General features: G+C 53.6%; 1 protein-coding gene across 1 annotated transcript in view; it reads right to left on the minus strand.

Annotated features, from left to right (window-relative positions):
• The window catches only part of LOC114070638 (SH3 and multiple ankyrin repeat domains protein 3-like), a gene marked incomplete at its 3' end in the record, with an annotated part of 74,029 nt that overhangs the window by 4,884 nt on the left and 41,315 nt on the right, over positions 1 to 27,830 (minus strand). Inside the window, exons 4-9 of the mRNA XM_027908165.1 lie at positions 27,224 to 27,332; positions 22,129 to 22,280; positions 21,777 to 21,944; positions 20,745 to 20,861; positions 19,480 to 19,557; positions 5,833 to 5,899 (exon numbers count right to left, since the gene is read on the minus strand). Coding sequence (XP_027763966.1) covers positions 5,833 to 5,899; positions 19,480 to 19,557; positions 20,745 to 20,861; positions 21,777 to 21,944; positions 22,129 to 22,280; positions 27,224 to 27,332 — 691 coding nt within the window. The remainder of the gene's footprint in view (positions 1 to 5,832; positions 5,900 to 19,479; positions 19,558 to 20,744; positions 20,862 to 21,776; positions 21,945 to 22,128; positions 22,281 to 27,223; positions 27,333 to 27,830) is intronic.

The following is a 27,830-nucleotide window of genomic DNA, read 5'->3' on the forward strand; positions in this document are numbered from 1 at the left end:
CCCTGTGCCCCATCCCCACCTTGTCCCCCAGCCCAGAGCACTGAGTGCCACGGCCAGGCCTGCCTGGGACACCTCCAGGCCTGGGCACTCCAAACCTCCCTGGGCAGCCCCTGCCAAGGCCTCACCACCCTTGCCAGCAACAAATTCCTCCTCAGGGCCAACCTGAGCCTCCCCTGGCACAGCTGGAGGCCGTTTCCCCTTGTCCTGTCCCTGTTCCCTGGGAGCAGAGCCCGACCCCCCCCGGCTCCCCCCTCCTGGCAGGGACTTGCAGAGCCAGAAGGTCCCCCCTGAGCCTCCTTTTCTCCAGGATGAGCCCCCACAGCTCCCTGTGTCTGCCTGGGATGACCAGTGCCTGGCTGTGGGACAGCCAGAGCTCAGCCCAAGCACAGGAACAGTGAAGATGCCACAGTCCCACCTGCTCCACTGCTCTGAGTCCTCTCCAGCACAGCAGAGCGGCTTCACTCAGCCAAAAATTAGGTCACCCTCAGCTGTGCAGAGAGTTGAGTCTTCTGTTCAGCCAAACCTCAGCATGGAGATTCCAGTTCCATACTGGCAGCCTGCTCCTGACCCCAGCTTAAACTGGGAAGAGCTGATCTGCTGTGGTTTGGCAGGTGAACTCCTGGCCAGGAGGTTCAGGGGTGCTCAGACATACCAGGGTGTCCCAAAATGCTGGATGAGACCTGAGATACACTTGGACCAGTCCCACCACTCCTCAACCTGCCTGAAACCAGTAACAATAATAACAATAATAATAATAATAATAGTAATAATAATGATGATAAACCACTGAGCCTGAGCTCCAGGGGCCACAAACGGGACATCCTCAAGCCTCTGCCAGCTCTCCAGTTCTGAGGAAGGTTTCCTCACCCCATCCCCCCCAAATCCACCATCCCCAGTGGGGAAGGGAGAGCAATAAAGTAAAAAAAAAAAAACAAAAAAACACAAACAAAAAAACCACAACACTTTGCCCAGTTCATACAATCAGCTTTGAAGATTCCTTTCTACACCTTCTCAAGAGTTTAATCAAAGTCTGTTTACTGGGTGTCTCGCAGCAAAATGAAACCCTCCAGTTTCCATGACAGCGCTTGCTGATGCCCGAGCCAGCCCCGCTGCTTCCCCCGGTGTTCCAGCGGTGGATTCCTGCTCTCCAGAAGGGAAACGCGGCATTCCCAGTGCCCAGCGCCGCTCCCTGCCCAGCCGTGGGGAGAGTGGGATGCAAGCACTGCTCCCCCAGGAGTTCCCAGCCCTGAGACGCTCCGGAGGCACCCGGAGTAATCAGCGCTCCGAGTTTGTTTGGATTTGCTGCTTCCATGTTAAATATTCATGGGGAAAAGAGCAAAGCACGAGGAGTGCAAATGTCTGCACACAGTTCCGAGCTGAGAGGCCACATTTACATCTTAATGGTGGAAGATTACAAAGCAAAGAGGAGAAGGCACAAAGCGTCTGCAGAAACAGAGAAGGGACAAGGGACGGGGCATGTCCCGAACTGGAGGAGGCACCTGGAATATCCCAAGCTGGAGATGGGCACATGGCATTTCCAAACTAGAGAAGACACACAGCGTCTCCCAGAGTGGAGAGGGAACACAGCACATTCCAAACTGGAGAAGGCACGTGGCATCCCCAAAACTGGAGAAAGCACTCAGCATCTCCCACACTGGAAGAGGCGCAACAGCACCTCCCAAACTGGACACGTGGCATCTCCCCACACATGGCAGATCATGCTCAGGTTTGTCTCCCATCCAGCAGGGAGCAGCCACTCCAAGACACCTTCTAGGTATTTTTGTTTCCCAGGAATGAAAACAGAAGGAGAAGGGCAGGGTAAGGAAGCAGCCCAGCCCCTGCACTGCTGCTCCTCCTCACTCCTTCCCCTGGCCCTGCTCAGAGCCGGCTCTTCCCAGCTGGAAGCAGATTTTACTCTGCACTTGTGAAACTGAAATTTAACCTGCTGGAAACACGTTAATTAAACTTGCTGGTTCTCCTCTCCGAGCAATTCCCAAACGTGGTGCTGAGAGATGAGGTTTTCAGCTTTTCCCTCCAGATAAAATCCATCAGCCCGATGCAGCTCAACCCTGGAAACTTTTCCTCGCGAGAGTTTGGTGCATTTTTCATTCCTCTGCTTCACCTTGCTCCACTCAGCACATCGAGAGTCCTGCCTGGACTCTCAGGATAAATCCCTGGAGGAAATCCTGGCCCTGCCCTGACCTGTGACCGTCCCCACACAATTCCATTAACAACAACGACACAGTAAACCAGAGAAAGCCAGGAAGTGTTTCTGCTCTATCTCAGAAGATAATTCCCATCCACATCTCTGTATTGGCAAAAAAAAAATGCATCCAGGACCAAAATGGAACTTCCCCCCCAGTTCCAGCAGGGACTGCTCGGATCAGTTTTGCACATTCACATCAGAACAGCCAAAGCTTCTGCAGCAAAGTTCAAAGGAATTTTCAGCACAGCTCAGCGAGTGCCTGGCCTGTATTTATAACAGTCCTTCAGAAGCTCCAGGGGTGGGGAGGCAGCTTTGGAAAGGGCAGTGGGAGATCCCGATAACTGGGCAGGGCTCAGTCCCAGAGGCTTTCAGAGAGTCACAGAATCCCAGGAGGGGTTGGGTGGGAAGGGACCTCAAAGCCCATCCAGTGCCACCCCCTGCCATGGGCAGGGACACCTTCCACTAGCCCAGGTTGCTCCAACCTGGCCTTGGACACTCCCAGGGATCCAGGGGCACCCACAGCTTCTCTGGGCACCTCGAGCCAGGGTTATTCCAAACCGAGCAGGGAGAGGCCCTTGTGCCACCACGACAGCAGAGCAGAGGCAGCTTCTGATCAGCTGAAACAAAGACCTGAAAGCTTTCAGGCTGAGAAAACTCACCAAAAAGATGGATCTTGAAAATTACGGAGCAGCTGGCACAGGGCTCAGCTGATGTGACACCACTCTGAGCAATCACCACCACTGCAGGTGTTCCAGTGGAAGCAGGTGATGTGGTGCACACCTGACTTTGCTCACCGGAATGACACACTGGGCTGATAAATGTTGATGTGGATTTGGGACCTGAGCACCGACAGGACAAGCAAACGGACACAGAGGCATCTCAGAGAGGTCCTGAGGTCCAGACACCATCCCATTTCCATTGTCCCCACTGACTGGCTCCTGCACACCCCACTTGGGATCACCTTGGAGCGAGCTCTCCTTGTGCAGCTCCTGCAAAACCACCCCAAGGCTCTCAGGAAAGGTGGGTCAGGCACTCCCCCAGGGCATCTCTGAGCTGAGAACGTCTCCAAACCCTCCTGGAGCGGTGGGAGATGAGGCTCTGCTCCAGACCCTGGAGTGGGACCGACCAACAAGCACCAAGGTGTGCCACAAGGAAGTGTGATGGTACTGACGATCCCTCCTAATCCAGCCTCTTAAATCCAGTCCTCTGAAGTCCAACCAAGAAGCCAGAGTGCAGCAGTTGCCATTCATGGCAGATCCATGTGGCATGAGGATAAGAAAGAGAACAGAAATGATGGAACAGCCCAACTGCACCATTTCCACAAACACTCTAAGAGTGTGTCCCTCATCCCTGGGTTTGCAGCCTTCCACTCTGACCTTCTTCAAGCCGGCGCTGATGAAATAAGCAGTGCTGAGACTGCACTTCCACGGATGGAAACCCATGGATTGGGAGCCCAGTGGAGCCACACGAGGAGTCCTCCAGCCCAGAGGGCTTTAAAGAGCCCTCATGGACCACCCAACATCCACACTGGCATCTGACTCCCAGCCGAGCTGCCCTCGGCCGGTCCTGGCAGCAGATGGAGCCCTTGGGGGATTTCCTGGCACAGTTTCTGGGTTGTGTTCCCCTGTAGGAAGTTCAGTTCTCACCCTCTGGGCTCGCTCTGCGTTCTGAGGCGAGGAACAGGGAGAGGGGACGGCCCCGGCTCAGCTGAGCGCTCCGGATCCAGATGGAAACAGGGATGGAGTCTCCTGCAGTCTTGCCAACCACCCCTCCCTCCCCCAGTGCAGCCCAGCAGGGCCTCTGTGGCTCTGTCTGATGGTGGGGACACCAAATCTCATCTCAAGCAACCCCAGCCCCACGTGGGCCCACTCAAGAGGAAGATTTCTCTGAGAGCATCACCTCCCAATTTTTCCAAACCCTTCCAGATCCCTGGTTTCGGCATCCCTGAACCGTTCTGATGGAATGATCAGAGGGAAGGGCACACCAAGGAAAGCCCCCTCCTCACCCTCAGGGAGGTGAGCAGCTCTCCTCCAAATGCCCCTCCTCATCCTCAGGGACTCCTCTCTCCCCCTCTCCCACACACACTCCCCAGCTCTTAATGAACTTCCCAACCCAGTTTCTCCTCCCTGGGAAGCTCTCTTCCCTGGGAAGCTCAGTGCCAGTCCCCCTGACGGTGGGCAGGTGCCATCTGGACCCGCTGCTTGGCGTGTGATTAGTTTGCAACTGTTCCCTGACCTATTTTATATAAACAGCCGTGGCTGAAACACGAACGTTTCATTGCACCTGACATGTTTTTCCTGCCCTTTTTTCCTCACACTTTTTCAATGGAAATAATTGAGCCAGTCAATCACAGGTTCAGAGTCCAACAGAGGAGAATTTAGGCTGGCAGGGACTTTTGGAGGTCACCAAATCCAAAAACCTCTCTCACGGCAAAGACAGTCGCTTTTCTCTCGAATTAATTAACTTTCTCGTCATCACTGCTCACATGAGGAATTTTCAGGCTTTTCCCCACGTCCTTCCTGACTTTAAACCTTCCCCCAAATTCTCAGCAGCTCTTTCTGACTACCAGCAATAGCTGAGAGAAGGAGGGACTGAGGATGTTTCGGGCCCAGGTTTCTGGGTTCACAGCCACTTCCAAGAACCCAGCTCAGTACTTGCTGCCTGCTACAAATTCCACAAGAACTGATTCCAATTGTCTTTCGTTGATTTCAGGATTTTCACAGAATCCCAGAATGGTTTGGGTTGAAAGGGACCTTAAAGCCCTTTCAGTTCCAACTCCGACACCTTCCACCAGCCCAGGTTGTTCCAAGCCCCGTCCAACCTGGCCTTGGACACTCCCAGGGATCCAGGGGCAGCCACAGCTTCTCTGGGCAACCTGTGCCAGGGCCTCACAGCCAAGATTCTCTTCCTAAAGTCTTTTTTCCCCTGCTGGACTGATGTCTCTGTACCTTCTGTGGAGGGACACCTGCTGAGAATTAACCCCTCCCTCCATTGGCAACTCTGGATCAATAAACTCCTCAGGATAATTCAAGAGAACTAACAAGTGTCGATTTTCTCCCTGATCTAAAGCTCAGTTTCACGTGGCATTTATCACACGGTGACGTCCCCACCGGAGAAGGACAGAAGAGGCGACACAAGGGAAAAGCCCGGAATCCTAAAATATTCCTTCCTAAGGCAAACACAACCAGAAGAGCCGCTCCTGTTCCCTACAGGACCTTCAGTGTGGGGCAGCTCTGTGACCACTGTCCCTGCAAGGCAGAGAACGTCCCCTCCTTGCACCAATCCCAGTTAATGGCCTTGGCTGGGAAGGATCTCTGGGCTGGAGCAGCCTCCAGGATGCAAAGGGAGAGGAAAAGGTGAGGGTTTTATGGCAGAGCTTTGCAGAGCTGCTCCTGACTAAGGGCCTGGTTCATTCCTTACCTTGGCAGCCTGAGCCACCCTGGGTGAACGGTGTCCCAGCCTCCCTGGGCGACCCCGGGAGGAAAGCAGAGCTCTGCCACTCCCCAAACCCAAACTGGAAACCAAACCAGGAAAACCCACCAACCCACACCCCACCACCCCAGCCCTGGGCTCCCCAGCAAGCTACAGAGGGAGAAAAAAGGGGCAAGAATTAAAATCCAACTCACCAACATCGGACTCTTTGTGGGTTTTGATGATCTCGGCCAGCTCGAAATTCCCTGCAATGATGGCCACCTGCAAAGAGACGGAGGGTTGAGCGGCCCCAGTGCCACCATATGGGCTGACAACAGCTGCTTCCCGTGGGGAAGGGGCCAACAATCCTTCTGCCTCAGCTCCCCCCAGTCAGCCACCCCGAGGTGGGACCTCCTGGCCCGGTGGGGCGAGCGTATGTCGAGGGTTTGTGCGGTGAGAGGGCGGCCGACGGCTCGGAGAGGGACGGTCCCCCCTCCTCGGGGTCTGCTGGTGGCACACCAGCCACCAGCCAAGAATTCATCCTGCACGTCCTGACAACGTGTTCCCCAGCCTGAAGCTGTGATTGGAATTACACAACTGTTAAGGCTGGGAAAGACCTTTAAGGTCATCAAGTCCAGCCATCAACGAGGCACCACCACCGTGTTTAGCACCTACCCATGTCCCCAGGTGCCACAGACACAGGGTTTTTGAACCCTTCCCAGGGTGGGGAGTCCACCACTGCCCTGGGCAGCCTGTTCCTGGTGAAAGGGGACTTACCTGCTGCCAAGAACCCTGCCCAGATCCACGGGACCAACACACACTCGCTCCCGGACACGGAGCCACTTACGCTTGGGGACTGGCAGCAGGAGCTCCCCCCAGTAGAACCACAGCGTTCTAGACTGACATCAAACATTGCTTTTCCCACCACTCCACAGGAAGGAAATCCCAAAGGGACAAGGTTCTTGGAGAACCCAAAAGAACGAGGAAAGAGGGGAAGCTGAATGGGGGTCTGCCAGCAAAACAGACAGAGCTGGGTCTGTCCTGCTCTGGGAAGGGATTCCACAGGTGTTCCTGTCCTGAGGAGCTGCAGGACATCAGCAGCCTTCCCAGAAAGGGTGGTGAGGCCTTGGCAGGGGCTGCCCAGGGAGGTTTGGAGTGCCCAGCCCTGGAGGTGTCCCAGGCAGGCCTGGCCGTGGCACTCAGTGCTCTGGGCTGGGGGACAAGGTGGGGATGGGGCACAGGGGGGATCCATGGGCTGGGAGGGCTTTTCCAGCCTCAGGGATGCTGGGATTCTCTGAAGGCAGGTTAATTAAGAGGAGAGACTAAAGTACCATCTCCTGGAGCAACAGTTCAACCAACAGACAGAGACATCACTGACTTCTCACATACTTGGGGAAAGAACCCCCAAACCAGCACCACATCCCAGCTGGCAGAACAACCCAATGCTTGGGAGGACAAGGTGCAGAAACATCCTTGACACATGTGAAAGAACCCCAGTGAGATGGGTCAGAGCACATGAAATCCACCCCCAATCCTCAGGAAAACAAACCAGGAGATGAACCAGGAGAACTGGACCGAGCTGGTCGAATCGTGCCTTTGATGCCCCCACCAACCGCAGCCACCTCGGCCCTTCCCACCCCCTCCCACACGCCCAGTCGCCCCTCAGGATGGGTGTCCTCTCTGAGCAGCACCCACAGATTATTTGGGAATCAAAAGAAACCAGATTAGGTGGATTCTGGGCAAGAACAAAGTGTGAGAACACGCCTGGGCGCAGCTGGGACCCTTGGTGTGCAAGAGCAGGCCAGGAGCAGCACCCAAACCCTCCCAGGCACTAAATCCAGGGCAATCCTGGCAGCTCCAGCTGTTGAACGCTTCCCTGCCCTCCTACAAGAAGAGCTTTCAGCAACAGGAGGCTCATTTGCATCCCAGCCCCAGCTTGTGACGGGGGGGATTTATATTTACGCGGTGACTCAGAGCACACGGACACCTCTGGTACCAGCCTTCCCCAGCACAAACAGTCCTGCTACCTCAGCCCAACAATGTTTAGGGGACTTTTTTTTTGTGTATGTGTGTTCTCAGACCCAGAATTCGTGCTCCACCTTCTCAACCAGAGCTGGAAGTGATCAGTGAGGGCTTGCCAGAAAGGAAACCTTCCTTCTGCCTTGGGGAAACTAGGCCAGAGCTAGAGAATATTGAGTAATGCTCTCTGTTTTCCCCCCAAGCTTGCTCCAAATTGTGATTTTTCTGTCTCTCCTTATATATACACATATATATTTATAAGATCTGCTCTCCCAAAGGTCACAGGCAAAGACAGTTTTTTGTATGGAAGGGCAAATGACCTGAATTTGGGGAAACGTGGAAGCAAAAATAACCAAACTGACAGAAGACTGGAAAGGAGCGTCTGAACTTCAAAGTTCCTCAGATGAACAATTAACCATCCAAAGGTGGTTTCCTCCAAAAAAATCCAAATCTAAAGTACAAATTACAAGTCTCATTAGACGTCTGTCTTGGGAATGATCCCTAAAATGGATGGGGAGTCACAGAATCAGGGAATCCCTGAGGTTGGAAAAGCCCTCCCAGCCCATGGATCCCCCCTGTGCCCCATCCCCACCTTGTCCCCCAGCCCAGAGCACTGAGTGCCACGGCCAGGCCTGCCTGGGACACCTCCAGGCCTGGGGACCGTGGGCAGGGACACCTCCCACTATCCCAGGTTGCTCCAAAGCCCATCCAACCTGGCTTTGGGCTCTTCCAGGGATGGAGCAGTCCCAGCCATATCCTGGCTCTGGCACAGGGTTATTTTCTGAAGTGCTGTAACACCTTGAGTCATTCCACAGCATGAGATCAAAGTGACAACGCTTTTTAATCCAACAGCAACCTGCCTATTTTTATCTCTTTAGGCAAACTCAGTAATCTCTGAAAGAAAGAAAGAGGAGATGCCACCAAATACAAATCAGAGATCACAGCCTGGTTAAACAACTTTAAACCACATAACTGGGCTCTACCCTGGTCCTGATTCGAGGGTAATATTTAATTTTCCTTGTTCTGAGCTGTCACTGTGTGTTCATATTAGAGGAGCTGCTCTCTCCTTTCACCAGGTTTTGATGTGTGATGGAGAGCAAAGATGGATGGACTTTCCTACGGGAAGACACCTCCAGCTCTGAAAGGGATCTGAAAGCTTGGACGAGGAAGAAGACAAGCTGAGGTCACCAGAAGAACTCATCCAGTAAAAGCAGGAGCACAGAGGTGGCACCTCTGGAAGCAGACAGAGCCCTGCAGCCCCCCCCCTGTGCCTGCTGTCAGCCCCTGTCCCCCACACAGAGGACCTGGGACACGATGGGACAGGATGGGGTGGGACAGGACACGACAGGAGCTCCAGCTCCCAGCCCTGCAGCTTCCCTGAGGAAGGAAGAACCACAGCACAAAGGGGATATGAAATCCATCCTGGTGATCCTGATGCCGCAGCCAGGATCTCAGGGGTCCTGTGGAGGGCTCAGGCAGGAATATTTCTAAGGATAGGAGTGCTAGCAAACCTGGAATGCAGTATTTTAACACAGGAAATGTGAAGAACAGCTGAAGATTACAAAAATGGAATCACTTTCCTGGTGCAACAACAATATGACAGCTCGGTCACCTTGGGGTGGTAACACAGAGCAGGAAAGTGGGGAACTGGGGGGCAGAAGAGCAGCAAAACCTATCAGTTGTCCATGAGCCACAGACTCCAAGCCACAGGCAACTGAGAAAGGGAAAAATCCAGTTGCCACAAAAATCTTCATGAAGTGAGAAAAAAGGAAGAGAGGGAGGCAGAGAGCCCAAGTTCCACGGCAGGAGTTTGTGTTTTTGATGATACTTCAAAAGGGAGTTACCTGGAGGAAGGTCAGAAGAACACTGAGTGGTTCTGACAATGCTGGGATGTTGGTGGATTTTCAGACCTGGAAAAGCACAAACCCCCTCCCCAGAGCCTCTGAATCAAACCAACCCCCCTGTTTTCTCTTCAAGCGAAAGCCCACCCACACCGTGCTCCCAGGGGGGCTTCTCAGGCGCAGATGAAACACCTGGAGAAGTCCAGAACTTCCCCCTTATCATCCCACCTGTGCCAAAGGCACCAGGAGAAGTGATAGCCACGGGGCACAAAGGCAGAGCAGGGCCTTGGGGGAGGCAGGTGAGATGCATCATCCCTAGGAGATGATGGGATGGGAAGGGAGGGATCATCAGAGGTGCTGCTGGGCAGGAACAGGTCACTCCTCCTTGGAAGAGGTGGGTAAAAGGCTTTTGAGGGAGATGCAGGCAGCCAAATTAGTATCAGGACACAGTGAAGCTTCTCAGCTCTGCTCAGACAGAAGGACCTGTCAGCGTGCCAGACTATTGTCAGCTGTTTGTATCACAGAACCAGGGAATGGTTTGGGTGGGAAGGGACCTCAGAGCTCATCTCCTTCCACCCCCTGCCATGGGCAGGGACACCTTCCACTAGACCAAGTTGCTCCAATCCCATCCAACATGGCCTTGACTTTTCCAGTTACTGAATCCTCCCACTGCTGATGATTCTCCACCTCTCCACTATCCTAGACAACAGAATGATTCTCTTGAACCATCTCCCGTTATTTACTGAACACCTGCCCTTTTCTCAAAGTCCTCTGCCTTCCCCTTGCCCAGCCCCGTTTCAGGCACGTTCTATATTTGCTCCAGACTTCCAGAAGTCTGGCAGTTCCCCCCGGGTCAGCCCTCCTGCTCACATACGGCAGCTCCATCTGGGCTGCCATACGGGCAGGAGCTCCGAGCCGTTGGCAGCAGTTGGTGCTGCCACTGCACAGACACAGCCAGGCTGGTGCTCCTGGGGGTGTCACCGGGGTCAGTCCCTGCATGACAGCACCACAGACCCAGCACTGCCTGCAGGCACCAGGCAGAGCCCCCGTGCATGAGCTGCAAAGCTGATTAGGGGCAAACTCGACATCCCCAGTGCCTGCCAGACACGCCACATGCACAGGGCAGGTCCAACATCCTCCTGGGGACACCCAACCTCCAGCCCGTGGTCTGCACCCTGCAGGCAGCACAGGGCCCCATTCCTGTTCCATCTGCTGTGTGGTCACTCGGTTCAGGGAAGTTGAGGGGGCTGGAAGAGCCCTCTCTGATCTCCCAGCCCCACTGCTCTCTGAGCAGCGCAGGGCAGCATCTGAGCATCTCTCCTGGAGGGTTTGCTCCTTCCTAGACATTTTTATCCACTGCATTAAGAGCTTTTTTGACTGTAAAAGGGAATTCCCAGTTTCTGAGGTGCTTTAAGAACTGAAGCCTGTCCTGGTTTGCCCGTGGTAGGTGGGGGATGGTTTGTGGTGTGGGGGGTTCATTCTGCACACCGAGGGCTCTTGGACCCACGTCCCTGCCCACGGGGGTGGGAGGGAGAGGGGCACTGAAGGGTTCAGGGGCTCATAAACCTGTTGAATTAGCACCATGGAGAAGCACAGAGCACTCAAACCAATACAAAGCTTCAGGAAACAGCAGGACCTGGGAATGTGTGGTGGCCACGGTGCCAGTGCCCCCGAGGATGGACTTGTCTAGTGTAAGGTGTCCCTGCCCGTGGCAGGAGGTTGGAACTGGATGATCTATAAGGTCTTTCCAATCCCAGCTGTCCTGGTATTCTCTGGTTCTAGACCTGTGTTCAGAACTGTCCTCACCACCACAGTTTGGGATGGGTCTGACAGGCCTTCCAAGAGCTCAGCCTGAAGGGTGGGGAATGCAGGGCAGACACTTCCAGGAACACCTGCACCTGGAGCTGCGGGTCAGGGAGGATCTCAAGTCAGCAGCAGCATCTGGAGAAGGGAAGCTGGGATGGCATCTGACTCAGAATTAGCTCAGTCTCACACCGAAGACCGGAGGAGGAGTGGGAGGGAGCCAGGAGGCCACAAACCCGATCAGTTCTTACAAAGACAAACTCCAGATGAAAAGGGAGAGCAAACAAATCAAATCCAATGGTTCTGAGGAGGCCCTGAGAGAGCTGCTGAACAAAAACTGAGAGGAGAAGGGGATCAGGGAAATAAGAACTGCTCCCTGGGGAGCAGACTGTGCCTCTGGTGCCCAGGGAGGTGGCACGTGGGAGCAGGGAGCAGCGTCACCAAGCAGAAAAGACACAGAGCTGCCCTTGGCCCAGTGAGGCTGCAGGTGACACCAGAGCACACAGCGAGGCAGGAGAGGAGAGGAGGCAGGAGCTCCACAGGAGCAGGGAATGTTCCCTTCCCAAACAACAGGGACTATGGGGTGGGGATGTCCCACCTATCACAGAGTCATGGAATGGTTTGGGTGGGAAGGGACCTGAAAGCCCACCCAGTGCCACCCCCTGCCAGGGGCAGGGACACCTTCCACTGGCCCAGGTTGCTCCAAGCCCCGTCCAACCTGGCCCTGGACACTTCTAGGGAGGTGGAATCACTCTCTGGGCAGTGAGCAAAGCTCTAACAAACAGAGGGGCATTGCAGGTGACCTTGATCCAAATTAACTCCCTTTTTTCCTCCATCTTCCTTCCTTTCTTTGTCCTTTTCCCACCAACAAGTCAGAACTTGTCTTCATATTTTAAGTTACGATTATCCACCCTTTTCCCTTCTCTTTGCTTCCCAATTTCCTTCTCTTTGCTTCCCACACTGGTATGTAATGACAGGACACAGGGAATGGCTTCCCAGTGCCAGAGGGCAGGGACAGATGGGAGATTGGGAAGGAATTCCTGGCTGGGAGGGAGGGCAGGCGCTGGCACAGGTTGGCCAGTGATAATTCTACCTTTAATTTCCCTAATTTGGGGAAAGTCTAACTTGTTAAAAGACAAAAGGAGAATACACTGATTTTGACTGACAAGGTCACACGTCTGGCTGACAGAAACAACCACGTCCGAAATGAGAAAGATGAAATCCAGACTGGCACAAACTGTTCCACTTGGAATGGAGAAATCGAGTGCTCAAGAACAGAATCAGGAAGCAGAAATCAACCTGTGGAAGCAGCAGCGGCCCCAAACTAAACCCCAGTCAAGCCGACAGTGACACTGCACAAATCAAAATGTAAATCTAGGAGGTGTTTCCAAGACTGGGAGGATCCATCTGCCCTGAAATGGCCGGTCTGGGGACAAACCAAGAGGGTTTTGGTTTTTTTTTTTAATCTCCTTTCAGAAAGAGGGAGATGGAAAAGAAACGTGGGAGAGACGTGGCTGCCAAGGGCAGACCGACAAAAGTGGGTTTGTTCACCTCAGGTCTCTCAGGAGTATTGCAGAAGGCTGGTGATCAATCATCCCACCAGCGCCACGTTGGAAGGACAAAGGAACCCGCTCGCTTTGCCAAAAGAGTGATTAAAATCCGAGAGCAAATTTCGATTTTTCTCAGCGCCGAGAAAAATCCTCTTGGACGGAACGCAGGGTTGGCCAAACACCTCCAGGGCTGGCTCAGGGCAGGTGGGAAAAGTGGTGCCTTGACCCTCATTCCGGGTGTTTGTGCCCAGAAATGGACGGTTTGACACATTTGCCTTCCTCCATGAGGGGGCATGTGGGTTGGGACCAGAAGAGACACATAAATATGTGCCATAAATACGTGTTTAATTTGCTGCGTTTGCTGTTTCCACCCCTGAATCAAGGCTGAGCTTAAACCCCGGAGGGTTAATGGATTTTTATGTTCAGGTAAGGGGGAGATGCCTTTTCTTGTAATTCCCAGCAGGCCTGAACAGCCACAACAAGTGACAAACAAGAGAAGTCCTCCCCCTCCACACAAGCAAGGCTTGTTTGATCTCGATAGAAATGGTTTTGTACGGTTTACATACGATTTTATACGATTTCTGTGCAGTTTTATGTTGATTTTATATTGTTTTATATCTCTATAATCCGAGCACTGCAGAGGCAACACCTTGGCTGCACCCCAAGAAGTAAAAGGTGCTGGGGACAGTCACCCCAAAAGGGACCAAAACCCACCTGGGGAAAACATTTGTCACCCTGAGAGGAACAAAAAGGCACCAAAAATCACTAAGGGTTTGTTTTCACTGCAAATCTGCTTTTAAGGCCCGGATCATGAGCAAGCTTTTAATTAATCTGCACGAAGAGAGGTCAGAAGTGCCGGGTTGTTACGTTACCTGATCATTAAGGACAACAAAGAGCCTGAGCCTGATCACAGATTTCTCAGAGGCCCCAAGCTTTAATCGATTCTCATGTTAAAAGTTAACAAACACACTTTGAAACGCTGAGCCCCGAGATGTTTTCCCGCTCAGGCAGCGAAGCTGAGGAAGATGGGCTGCGTTTCCAACCCACACCAGGTCGAGCAACCCTCCAAGTGCCAACAGGAACTCCACACACCTCCGTGAATTATTTTAATTCCCACTACAGCCAGAGCTGGGAAGCCAAATCAGCAGGCTCTGCACGCCCTCCCAGAAACCCACAGCCCTTAAAACCCAACTGCTTGACAGGGGGGGAACAGATGGAGGAGGACAAGGTTGTCGTTGCAGTGACGACGAGAAAAATACGGAGCTGATTAATAAAAATAATTTACGGGCGTTCTCGCATCAGCTAAAAATTCTGGGGTTAGGTTGGACCGAGATTTTAAAGACACATCAAGCAGCAGATGTTGGTTCTGTGGTGCTGCCCACGCCGAGGAGCAGCGGCAGGTAAAGAGCAAGAGCGAATGGCTTAAACTGAATGGCAAAACATCCACGAGCTCCACCAGGTCCTCCCGAGTATTTCAACAGCAGACACTCCTCATCTCAGCAAACAGAATGAAACACGTCCATTTCTACGACAGCACAAGAGGTGATGTCATTAACGAGCCAGAAACCCGACCACTGCCGGCAAGAATTCCACCTCAATTAGGAAGAATCACCGCTCACCAAAAGACGTTCTCGAACAAAAAGCAGCTCCGTTTGAGAATATTCCGTTGCCTGGGCAACACAACTGCAAACTGCAGAGTTCAGACCACGATGTCTATTTTAAAAAGCAACAAGATACGAATCTCTGAAGAAAACACATCGAAAGGCCTGTTGGCATCGCGGCCAAACGCTGCTGTAAATGGTGTGGCCAGGCAACATCCAAGCGTGGAGCTCTCGGGGTTGAAGGGTCTGAAGGCCCAATTACACCCATGGCAGGTGCAAAGGAGGCCGAGAAAGGTTAAGAAAAAACGGGATGCAGCGAGCCAGGCGTGGAAAGAAGAGGAGAACATCTCCCCACACTCCAGGCAGGGGTCACTGGAGACCACAGGAGCACCGGTGGGGCAGGAAAGCTCTGGCACACCTGAGGGTTTGATCCCTTTTTCCTCGAGCTTTCTACTCCACAAACAGCAAATATCACCACGTCAGGAGGTTGGAGGAACGCTGGAGGCCAGGCAGCCTCATTTTGCTGCCCACAAAAACGCTGGGCTGAGCAGGGGTGCCTGACAACAGCAGCTTGCAAGGAGCAGACTGAACTGAAGGGATCCAGGCTGCTTCCAGGAGAGGGAAGCAGGCCAGGCTTTGTGAAGAGCAAAGAAACGGGAGGTATCACCCCCCTGTCTCCTGCAGGAATCTTGACAGCCTTATGTGACATCCCCAGAAACAACAGAAATTAAATCGAGCCGAAGCTCCTGCCAAGAGATGAAAAACTGATCAGAAACCTAATTCATGACTAACTGTCAGCCTAAAAAACGTCTGCCAAATGGATTTCACAGGCCCCTACCCCAGTTCAGGATCCAATTTTGTCATTAACAGCCGGGATGATGGAGTGCAGAATACGCTTATTAAATTCCTCGATGAGCCCGAGCTGGGAGGTGATGCAAAGTCATTAAAGGATTAGAACTGAAAGGATCGTTGGAAACTCAAGAACAGGGAGGTGGGAAGGGGCGGGGGTTTAATCAATAGAGACAAAGGTAATGACAGTTTCTGCACAAGGATTGAGGGATACGGAGCCAGGCTCTTCTCTGACGGGTTGGGTGTCTGGGCAAAATGGAAGGGTTTTCCATGAGGGAAGAGGGTGAGGATGGGAATGAGGACAAGGAGGGAGCATTCCAGGCAGGAGGGGGTCCCAGACTAAGCTGGGAACAGCCCCGAGCAGCCCCTGCAGAAATGGGGGTGGCCTTCAGAGCAGGGCAGAAACGTCCCCGAGCATCCCAGTCTGGGTGGCTCCACAAGTGCCATAGAAAGCTGGGAAGCAGCAGGAAGCCACAGAACACCTGAGGCTGGAAAAGCCCTCCCAGCCCATGGATCCCCCCTGTGCCCCATCCCCACCTTGTCCCCCAGCCCAGAGCACTGAGTGCCACGGCCAGGCCTGCCTGGGACACCTCCAGGCCTGGGCACTCCAAACCTCCCTGGGCAGCTGTGCCAGGGCTGGACAACCCTTTCCATGAGGGAAATTTCCCTGATATTCAACTTATAACTTCTCTGGTGCCACTTGAGGCCGTTTCCCCTTGTCCTGTCCCTGTTCCCTGGGAGCAGAGCCCGACCTCCCCCGGCTCCCCCCTCCTGGCAGGGACTTGCAGAGCCAGAAGGTCCCCCCTGAGCCTCCTTTTCTCCAGGATGAGCCCCCCCAGCTCCCTCAGGAGTTCTCCACACCCTTCCCAGCTCCCTTCCCTGCCCTGCACACGCTCCAGCCCCTCCATGGCTCTCCTGGCTGAGGACCCAGAACTGTCCCCAGGGTTCCAGGGGGGACCGAGGTCACTTTTACCAGCACAAGTGACCAAGGGCACCATGACCAGAGCAGCTCTACAGCACCAAAACCTGAACTAAGAAATCTTGTTTACTTGTATCACCATTAGCAACCCTAAATTATCCACAAAAAAACCCATCCACCACGAAAACCTGTCTGGAAGGATTTAGCCTGGAGGGAGAAGGCCCACAAAAATGCAGCAATTAAAAGTACACACAGCTTTTTGACAGAAAAGCAGCAGCTCTGACTGTTGAATTTCCATGAAACTTAAAGAAATGGGAAGCCACTATTTTTAAATTCTGCATATGATCATCCTGCATGTGTAGAAATGGAAAAGTTCAAGCAGGAGTGTCACGGGGACAAAGGAACTTGTACAAAACTGACATTTACTGCTCATTAAGAACCTTGTCTGCTCTTCTCAAACCTCCATCAGGCATGTTTGGGATGAGCCAACACCAGTGATCCCACGGCTCCTCTGGCACACAAATCAGGCAGGGAAGAAATCACGACCTCAGGTTCCAGCTCAATACCTGAGTCACCTGCTCACAGAAATAAACAAACCCTTAGATCAATAGGAGAAGAAATTATGAAGGTTTGGGGCTTTTTTTTTAACAAATGTGTCCCACTGAATTATTATCTGTTGATATTTAAGACTTCCAGCACTGGGGTTACCATTTTGATAAGTCCTCACAGCCATCTTTATTGGCTGGAAAAATCAACAAACCCCCTCAAAAATAAGAACTTAGAGATGTTCATATTTATATCTCTATCTGTATTTATATTTATATTCATATGCCTGTATACATTTCCAAATTTATAATTTACATACTTTGATATATTTTGTTAATCTATTTTTACGTATTTTTCTATTTGCCACCTGTTTTACCCACCCTGGGTAAGTAAATGTCCCCTGAGGGACACGAGGCACCAGAAACGCTGCTGAGGAGACGAAGAAAAAGCCACCTTCGACTTTGGACAAGCAACAGGATTTGTGGAAACCCCCAGGGGAGAAGGTTCCACCCCATAACTGGATGATCTTTAAGGTCCCTCCCAACCCAGACCATTCCATGACTCTAAAATTTGTCCTGTGGCCACTGTGGGTGATAAAAACTTGGATGATGCTTGGCAGGAAACCGCTGAAAAACAGAGTGCAAGGCAGGTGATTACCTGACCATGAGGAACTGGCCCTGCCCCACTTTTTACACAGAGCTGGAGATAAAAGTTACTTTTATTAAATGAAAGGAGGGGAAAAAAATGACCCAGAGGTTCCAAATGTGGGGTTGTCAGCATGTGACACCTGGGTTAATCCCCTCCCACGTGTTCCTGAGGAAGGAAACACTTACTGAGGCCTTAAGACATCGGAAAACCCAGGAAGAAAAGATAAGCAGGACCTGATGTGCTGGCAGAGAGGAGCCAAGGGATGAGAAAGCAAAGCTGAGGAAGGAAGGGTCTTACCCCCAGCTTGCACCAGCCACCTGGAGCAGCTGGGATTGACTGGGAAAGGAAAAGAGGACGAACCATTTGGAACAGCCACTGAACAGCAGCAGTTTGGGACCCTCTTGCTGGGGAGTTTTGGGAGTGGCTGCACCCGCACAGGGGGCTCCCTGAGACGACTGATGGATGAAAAGCCAGCTCAGAGCAGTGGAAGATGGATGCAGGTACAAACCTGGCTCAGGAAAACTGGGATGCAGAGTGCCAGAGGCTGGTAAGATACTCTGGGAAAACTCTGTCCCTAAACCCACCCTGTTCCTGCCTCCCCTGGAACCTGGACCAGCCCACAGAGGTGACACCACCAACAGCAAGGGGGTTCTCCAGACACACAGGAGGTGGCACATCACCCCTGCAATGAGCTGCTTTGCCTTGGGGCCACAACCCAGGAGATTACAGGTCCTAAAGCCTCTAAATTACTCGCTGCTATCTTAAAGTCATCTCAGGCCACTGACACCAAGTATCTCATTAGCAACAGCAGTCAAATTAGCAGAGGTGTGAGCAGGAGTGGCCGTGCAGCAGCAGAGGGATTTCCATGATTTCTGTGGCTATTCAGGGCTCCCTCTGCCCTGCCCCAACCCCAGCCCAGGAAGGCACCACCCCCTTTGCCATGGCAGGACACAAGAAAGAAGCAGGGTGGGCACTGGACTTCATGACATGTTGAAGCCTCAAGCAACAAAGGGAGGGAGAGTTTCTTGCTGAAAGCTGGGAGTGTTTCCTGCAGGAATCATGGCTTGGGTTAAAAGCTTTAATTAAATTTAATTAAATTTAATAAAAGCTTGGATTAAAAAGGACTTTAAAGCCCATCCAGTGCCACCCCCTGCATAGGCAGGGACATCTCCTACTAAGCACTCACAAGGACTGTGTGACACCATCCTGGTCACACTTGAGACTCGGTGGCCTGAAACCTCTACAGCCACCACTGAAGGAGAAGCAAGAAAGAAGGAGAAGCAAGAAAGAGCATTGCTAAAGGGCTGATAATTAACAAGCCCATCTGCAGCCTCAGACCTGGGCTGGGAGCAGGACACTCACAGGCACTCCCTGCCCTCGAGGGACACCTGAGGAGCAGCAGCAGCTGGACACTGAGTCACAACATTCCTGCAGAGTGCTCTGGGAATGGGCTGTGCCTCAGCAGCAGCACGGGCAGAGAGGCTCTCCTGCTTTGTAAGACATCAGGACAGAGCTGAGATGGGAAGAGACCTCCTGCCTCACCTCCAGCATCCTGCAGGAACTCCCTTCCCACAGTTTGCAAACTCAGGGAAGGAGTCACACTGGAAAACCACCAAGTTTCCCTTTGCCACCTGTGGTACACAGCACATTTCCTAGAAAGCCATTCCAGAGTTTCACTCTAGAGCTCCCCTACCCTCACGATTAACTTCATAAATTCAGGTGCGTTCATCTCTGTGGCAACGTCGTCCTTCATTTCTGAGGAACCTGCTCCTCCTCCAGGGACTCTGCTCCTGCTCCAAGGATTCTGCTCCTGCTCTAACATTTACATTCCTACAGCCAGCAGCTCCTCCTTTCCACCTCCACGACACATGTCCAGGTGATCCGAGCTCGGTGTCCCCCCCATCCCGGTGTCCCCCCACACGGCCCCGCCCTGGCAGCCCTTCCCACGGGTACCTCGTGCTCTCCTCCCCCCTCCTGCTCCAGCCCTTCAGCTGGAGATGGGACAGGCATCCCCAGCCAGAGGGTCTGAGAGCTGCCCTCGTTGGGGCAGGTCCATGGGAGGACGGGCCCAGCTCTCCCCGCTCACCTGGAACGCCGTCTGGCTGTTGTAGTTCCGGATCTCCTTGCTGGCACCACGGAAGAGGAGAACCCGGGCACAGCTCTCCTGGGAAGGGGAAAGGGAAGAGGCCATCAGCGCTTCAGAGTGGTGGCAACACCCCAGCCAACCCCAGAGGTCGCTGAGCTCGGGAAGCTCCCTCGGCAAGAGCAGGGAAGGGCGATGATCCCCTGTTAACTGGGAATCCTCAACACCCAGTCATGGAATCATGGAATTACAGGATGGTTTGGGTTGGAAAGACCTTATGGATCATCCAGTTCCAACCTCCTGCCACGGGCAGGGACACCTTACACTAGACAAGTCCATCCTCGGGGGCACTGGCACCGTGGCCACCACACATTCCCAGGTCCTGCTGTTTCCTAAAGCTTTGTATTGGTTTGAGTGCTCTGTGCTTCTCCATGCTGCTAATTCAACATGTTATAAGCCCCTTCAGTGCCCTTCTCCCTCCCACCCCCGTGGGCAGGGACATGGGTCCAAGAGCCCTCGGTGTGCAGAATGAACCCCCCACGCCACAAACCATCCCCCACCTACCACGGGCAAACCAGGACAGGCTTCAGTTCTTAAAGCACCTCAGAAACTGGGAATTCCCTTTTACAGTCAAAAAAGCTCTTAATCCAGCAGATAAAAATGTCTAGGAAGGAGCAAACCCTCCAGGAGAGATGCTCAGATGCTGCTCAGAGAGCAGCGGGGCTGTGAGATCAGAGAGGGCTCTTCCAGCCCCCTCAACTTCCCTGAACCGAGTGACCACACAGCAGATGGAACAGGAATGGGGCCCTGTGCTGCCTGCACAGTCTTCTCCAAAATTCTGAGATTAGCAGGAAGAACTGAGGGCTGTTTGTGAGCAGGACAGGACCCCAGGCTTATCTAGAGAGGGCTGGAAGCCGCAGGATGTGCCCATCTCAAATTGAATGTGAGCTCCACGGCCTCCACCCAGCAAACTTCTCCCTCCCAGCCAGTCCCAGGGACCTGCTGTGAAGCAGGAAAGGGAACTGGAGGAGAAATTATGGAGGAAAAACTAAGCAGCAAAACATCTTGGGAACAGAACAGGGTAAACCATGGCCACTTGACTCTTGAGAAATCCAGAATCAGGCTGGTGCTACAATCAGAAACAGCCTCGTGGACTGCACTCTGAAGAACCCCCGTGGCTCTGGGAGCAGCAGGAGCACTGAGAGGGGCTCAAGCCAGGACGGTGCCCACCCCCTGCCTGGTCCCCCTGGCCCTGCTGCCCGTCGTACCTGGTTGTAGAGGGCACAGATGTGCAGGGCGGTGTTTCCTGAGGCGTTCTGGGCGGTCATGTCGGCCCCGTAGAACAGGAGGTGCTCCAGGTGCTGCACGTGGCCGTAGCGACACGCCTGGGAAAGGGGAAGAGAGGAGAGTCAGGGGTGGCAGGAAGGTGATAAAACCCCACAACACCCTCAGCTGGGTTCAGCCACGCTCCAAAAGTGCGGTCAGGCTGGAGCTGCGACCTGCAACCTGCTCCTCACAGCTCCACACACCTGGACACTTACTGGATAAATTACCTCTGGATCAACAGGAAAATCTGGTGCCAGAGCCTCCTCCAGCCTGCTGGCTGTCTCAGGGTGACTGCAGGTGAGAAGCCCTGAGCACACACAGGCCGAGCAGAGGACAAGCCCCCACATCTCTGGTTAACTGGGGTGTTTTCCTCTCCCTTTGGTCCATCCCAGGACCAGCAGCTCTCTAAGATCAGCCAAGGAGGATGGAGGCAGTAGGGATAGTCATATCCATAAACTGACACTCCAAACACCTCCTGTTTCTCGTTCTCATCCGTAGCTGTGCCACCACTCATCCCTCTTGGAGGGGGTAGACAGCTGGGGGGTTTTGGGAGGCCACAGGCCCAACCTGCCCTCCAATATGGGCTCATCCCCCTTGCCCCAAAGGGAGAAGCACAAAGCTGGCTCAGATCCCTTACCCCCCAATCCAGGCCAAATCCCTGTGCCAAATCCACTTGTCAGTGTATAAAACAGAGACAGGCACAGCTGGGTTTGGAACCAGGATGCCTTGGGTGGTTGGACCAGGATGTGAGAGCGTTATCCTTTGAGCCAGGCATCATCTGGGGAGGATCCCAGCCACTCCTGACTGAGGCCAGAAGAAAACAGCCGGAACACTGACCTGGGAGGGAGCCAGGGGCTGGCACGGCACGTTCAGCCCTCACCAACCCCACCGAGCCTTGGGCACCCCAGGGGAGGGGAGGACCCCATCCACCAGCCCCAGGACAGCAGATCCCATCCCACTGGATCCCATCCCACCTGGTGGATCTCCTGCCAGCCGTTCTCGTCCACGCAGCCGAGCCGGGCGTAGTCGTGCAGGAGGAGCTCGCAGCAGTACGGGTCCCCCCCCACCATGGCACTGTGGTACAGGGGCGTCAGCCCCCGGCTGTCCTTGTAGTCCGGGGACGCTCCCAGGTCCAGCAGCGTCTGCAAGAGAAGAGCCCACCTCGTCCTGCTGCCCCAGGAGGGAAACCCGCCCTGGAGCCCAGCCGGGGATGCTCCGTGCCCACGAGGCTCGGGGCAGCAGCAGCAGCAGCAGCAGCAGAGGGGCTGTGCCCGCAGGGTGGCCGTGGGAGGCGGGCAGGGGAGGGCAGGCACAGCCCCAGCTCACCAGCAGCGCGGCGTGGTTGCGGCAGCGCACGGCCTTGTGCAGGGCCGTCATCCCCTCCCGCGTCCGGAAATCCAGGTGGGCTCCCCCGTTGCGCAGGGCCTTGATCATGTCGGTGCTGAGCTCCAGCTGCGCCGCCGCCGTCAGGGGACACTCTGGGGGAGCGGGGAGAGACACGGCTGGGGGAAACGGGGGGAGGGCCACGGGGCACCCACCCCCTCGCGGGCACCGCCGTGCCCACCGAGCCCCACCCGAGCAAACGTGACCCCAGACCCAAACCAGCAGCTCCCACCCAACAAGGTGCTGCTGCCCACCCAGCCACGGGGAGCTGCTGGGTGGGGAACAGGAGGGAAGGTTATCACAGAACCCCACAAGGACCACCCAGTCCAATGCCCAGCCCTGCATGGGATCATCCCTGAGAGTCCCACACCCTGTGCCCCAGAGGATCATCCCAACCCTCCTGCAGCTCTGGCAGCCTTGGGGCTGTGCCCACTGCCCTGGGCAGCCTGTTCAGTGCCAACCACCCTCTGGGGGAAGGACCTTTCCCTGAGATCCACCCTGAGCCTGCCCTGGCACAGCTCCAGCCCTTCCCTGGGGGCTGTCCCTGGTCCCCACAGAGAAGAGATCCCTGAACATTACAGCTGGGGCTTCTAATATATTTACTATCCATAATATTTACTAATTATAAATAATGTTCATTTATATATTTATCTATTGCAAGTTATTTTATATTTTAGAAAATATTATAACATTTATTATCTTTAAAGTTATATTTGTTTATTGTAATACAATAGATATTTTATATGTATAAAAATATAACCCTTTCCTTTTCTATAAACACAAAAATTTATACCCCACCCTCAAAGGGGTCCACAGGGAGATGGAGAGCAGGTGGCTTTGGGTGAGCTCCTGGGGCAGGAGGGACTTTCCCCTCCTCTCCATCAGCACCAAACCCTGCTGCTCTGCAGCCCCCCAGTGTTCACTCCCATGTCTTAGTCTTGGGCCCCCTCCAGCTGAAGGCGAAGGGAAACCACGGAGGGGAGCCCGGTGACATTATGACCTGTAAGGACCATCCCTCCATTCCAAGGTTGCTCTAATTCTCCACCACAATTTATCTAAAACCTCTTTACTCTTTTTGGTTATTTTGAGTTATTTGAAGAGCACAAGTTTGGCCCTTCAGTGTGTCCAGAACTCAGGCTGCCCCAGACTTCGGGTCTATCCCCACCAGTCCCTGCTCCAGGCACCTGCCTCCACTTCCACCTGCTGTTAAATCACTTTTCCAAGTTTAAATTAGATTTTTCAAAGAGGCAAAAGTCACAGAAGAGGCTTCAAACCATCCTGGAGTCTCTGTTATTAACACACCAAACTCGGCTGACAAATCTATCCCGTTATCCTGGGCCCTAAAATTTGGAGAAAGGTCCAAACAGGGCGTTCCTGAGGAACTGCAGCCAGGAACTTGTTCCCTAAACCCACTGTAACCACTAATCCAGGACTTTGGTGATTACAGCCTGTTAATTCTTGGAGACGTGAGAAGCCAAATAAAGGCTTAAAGTAATTAATGGGTAAGAGCAGGGGATCCACAGCAGAAAACAGGGAGCAGCCAGGGAAGACACAGCTCAGGGGAAGGGAGCCATTAATGGCTGTAGGAAGGAGATGTGGGCTGGAATATCCCAGGAATATTGTGGAGACTGGCCCAGTGCTGGGAGCTGGGGAAGCCCCCCTGGAATCCTGGGGGGAGTTCTGGACCCTCAGCCAGGAGAGCCATGGAGAGGCTGGAGGGAAGGGAAGGGAAGGGAGCTGGGAAGGGTGTGGAGAACTCCTGAAGGAGCTGGGGGGGCTCATCCTGGAGAAAAGGAGGCTGAGGGGGGACCTTCTGGCTCTGCAAGTCCCTGCCAGGAGGGGGGAGCCGGGGGAGGGGGGTTCGGGCTCTGCTTCCAGGGACACCTTCCACTGGTCCAGGTTGCTCCAAGCCCTGTCCAAACTGGGCTTCAACACTTCCAGCTTCTCTGGCCAACCTGTGCCAGCCCCTCCCCGCCCTCCCAGCCAGCAACTCCTTCCCAATCTCCCATCTGTCCCTGCCCTCTGGCACTGGGAAGCCATTCCCTGTGTCCTGTCCCTCCATGCCTTGTCCCCAGTCCCTCTCCAGCTCTCCTGGAGCCCCTTTAGGCCCTGCAAAGGGCTCTGAGCTCTCCCTGGAGCCTTCTCTTCCCCAGGTGATCCCCCCCAGCTGTCCCAGCCTGGCTCCAGAACAGAGGGATCCAGCCCTGGGAGCAGCTCCTTTTCCTCCCCAGTTCCTCATTCCTGCTGTTATTTGTCCTCACATCGTTTTGGGGCCACCATTCCTATTGCTGCTCCCAGTGCAGAACCTTTCTTTGTAATCCAATGGTTTCCTGGTCTCCTCTCCCTCTCCTGCTGTTCCCCAGGTGCCATTCCTTGTTAAATATCCAGGCTTGCTTTTGTCTTTTCACAGGCTGCACCAGCCCCCAGGTTTGGCTCTAATTTCAGACCAACGGTAACTTCTCGTGTAACTTTTTTTTTTTTTTTTACCCACTTTGAATGTACCTACAGGAAGCCACTGTCAATTTTTTTTTTTTCCCTTTTAATGTCTTTCAAAGGCAGTGAATCTTTCCTGGAATATCTGCCCAGCAACCCTGAAAGGTGAACGGTGGCAAGTGGGGCTACAGCACTTTCAGACGTGGCTCTTCCCTGCCTTCCCACTCCAGCACAAAAATGGGAAGGAGAATATATATTCTTTTGCCTCAGCACAGCTTAAAACCAGTCCCAAAAAGCAGCTTAAATGAAGATACCCAGAGGCTGGAATGCCACACATCATCCTGTGGGCTCTGCTGTCATGGTGCCACCACAAAAGCACAGGGTATTTTACGGCGCATCCAGGTTATTCCCAATCCATTAACTGGGTGAAACTCTGCAGAAGAACGTTTCTCCAAGCAGGGAAGCCCAGTGTGCCTCGGGGAGCTGCCAGTTCAGCACAGGACAAGTGCTGCATTCAGCGGGGAAAAGGGGGTTTCCAGGCTCCTGTCCCTGTCCAGGCACTGGGGCTGCCCCTGGCACACAGGGTGTGCCCAGCAGCCACTCTGCCACAGCTCCTCACCTTCACAGGGAGGAAAAAAATTACATTCCTGCCATTATTCCTCATCTCAAAGATGTGCCTGGCAAGTCCTGGTGCCCTTCCCAGTTTGGGCAAACCAACAGCCTCCTCCTTTCATTAACCCTGGGGATGGCACAAGCTCAGTTTGGAGACCCCTGAGTCACAGGCTGACACTTGGTTAAGCCTCTTGAATTTAAACCAAGCCACAATATTCCTCCATCCCTCACCCTTGGCCTGGGGAACGTAAAGGCAGAGCAGGAAGGACACAGAAAATTACATTTTCACTTCACCATTCACTAAAACAAAACTCTGCTCCACATATGCTCATTTATTTTCTCCCAGAATGAGATGGCACAAAAAAAGGATCACGACTGACAGGTGTCAATCAAAGTCTTTCATGAAAACCTGCAGTGGGGAACACATCAACTGAGAAAATCATGGAATTACAGAACAACCTGAGCTGGGACGGACCCACAAGGATCATCAAAGTCCAGCTCCTGGCCCTGCACAGGACACCCCAAGAACCAACCATGTGCCTCATATAATTCACTTGGTGCAACACTGAGACCCTTTTCAGAAGGTAGAGATCCAAGTGTCCTTCCCAATTTTCCTTTTCCTCATGGGTTTGCAAAAATCCAACCTCAGGGTCCATCCAACCTGCCCTTGGACAATTCCAGGGATCCAGGGGCAGCCACAGCTTCTCTGGGCAACCTGGGCCAGGGTCTCCCACCCTCACAGCCAGCAATTCCTTCCCACCTTCCCAGCAATATCCCATCTAACCCTAATCTCTGTCAGTTTGAAGCCATTCCCTGTGTCCTGTCCCTCCAGGCCTTGTCCCCAGTCCCTCTCCAGCTCTCCTGGAGCCCCTTCAGGCCCTGCCAGGGGCTCTCAGGTCTCCCTGGATCCTTCTCTTCTCCAGGTGATCCCCCCCCAGCTCACCATTCCCAGCTGATTTCCACCCGAGCAGCTGTTGGTGACAACACTCTGGCAGGTTCAGGAGAGGCTTCACCGGCAAAGAAGCAGCATAAACACTCCTCAAATGGTTCTTGCCAGAGTTTGGCTGCACCTTTTCACCTTCCCAGCTGAGGAGCTGGTAGGGACCATTCCCAACGGGCATGGAGGCAGCCACGGATGGGAGAGGTTAATGGCACGAGTGACAACACACAGCACCTCATCCCCGTGCTGGACAACCCTCTGGATCCCCCAAATTTCTGAGTACAGAGGCACAGCGTTTCAGCAACAACCTGATAAACCACCCAAGTGAACCAGAAACACAGACAATTAATCACTCAACCGGAGGAGGGGCTGGAGACGCTCCCGTGATCCTCACCCGGAACAATAAACACTAACGAGCTGCACTTCTGTAAAGCAGCAACAACAAAAGCAGTCACTCCTCTGTCAGAACAACACTAGGAGATGGGGGGAGGTCCTCCCTGGCTGGCCCTTGGTTCCCAAACATCTGGAGTCTGACTCTCGCTTCTCACAACCTGGAACCTGCAGAGAACCCGACCAGACCTTGCTGGGTGAGCTTTGCTCAGAGACAGGAAAAATGATGGAATTAAGGAAGGAAAAAGCGAGGAAACAGAGGCCAAGATTTTGTTTTCTTGATCTCCAAAATACTTCTTGGACCTCCTGACTGTTTAATGGAGAGATCCATGACTTGCCCAGCTTTTCAGTGCAGAGGGAGCCTCCCTCTCCCCAAAATCCCCCTGAGGGATGTGTGGACCCACAGCTCTCCCACGTCATGCTGCATTGACAGGATCTCTGACACACCAACCATCTCCGCCCAAGAGCCTTTTTTTCCCCCCAAGCTCCCAAATCCCATAAGAGAAGTGCAACTCACACCTCCCTGTGCCAAACTCACTGATTGTGAAACCCCCCCCCCCCGAAACCAAGCGCTGCCCAAAATTCCCACCGTGCCCCCTGGGCACTCTGTTCCCCCCGGGCCCTGCTCTGCCACCCTGCCCTCCCTGCAGCAGCCAGGCTCACCTCCAGTATCCGGATCGTGGAAGTTGGGGTCCAGTCCCTTCTCCAGGAGCCTGCAGACCTTCTCCGAGTTCAGCATCTGCACGTACTCCATGAACTTCTTGAGGTTCGCCTGCAGGACACACGACACGGGGTGTGAACACCCCCAAAACGAGCCAAGGAGCCCCCAGAGGAACATCCCCAACCAGGGGACTAAAGGGAACCACGGGGAAAACTGTCCTTCCATCCCTCTCAAGGCGGGAATCACCGGATCAACCTGTGGAAACGGTCGAGACCTGCCAGTTCCCACCTCTGCCTCGAAGGATCTTGTTCTCTCGAGGGTTTTGAGAGCCCAGGTTTGCCTTTACTTCTGCCTGGTTGTGGGTTGCTGTTCCTTTTTTTTTTTTTTTTTCCCCAGTTTTGGAAAGCTCTGCTCGATGAAAACGTTACTTTATTAAATTTCTAGACTCTAGGAGCTGTGGCTCTGCCAGGCAGGAGGCAACATCTTGGATGGGCTACAGAGTGAAAACACCCATCTCACACGCATTCCAGATTTCCAGACCTTTGATTGCAGCTTGGCTGGGTTGTTTGGTTTTTGTGGTTTGTTTTTTGTGTGGTGTGTTTTTTTTTT

This window comes from Empidonax traillii, unplaced genomic scaffold, assembly GCF_003031625.1.
Source record: "Empidonax traillii isolate 1590-97213 ecotype Southwest subspecies unplaced genomic scaffold, ASM303162v1 scaffold1634:size97100, whole genome shotgun sequence".
Taxonomy (NCBI): Eukaryota; Metazoa; Chordata; class Aves; order Passeriformes; family Tyrannidae; genus Empidonax; species Empidonax traillii.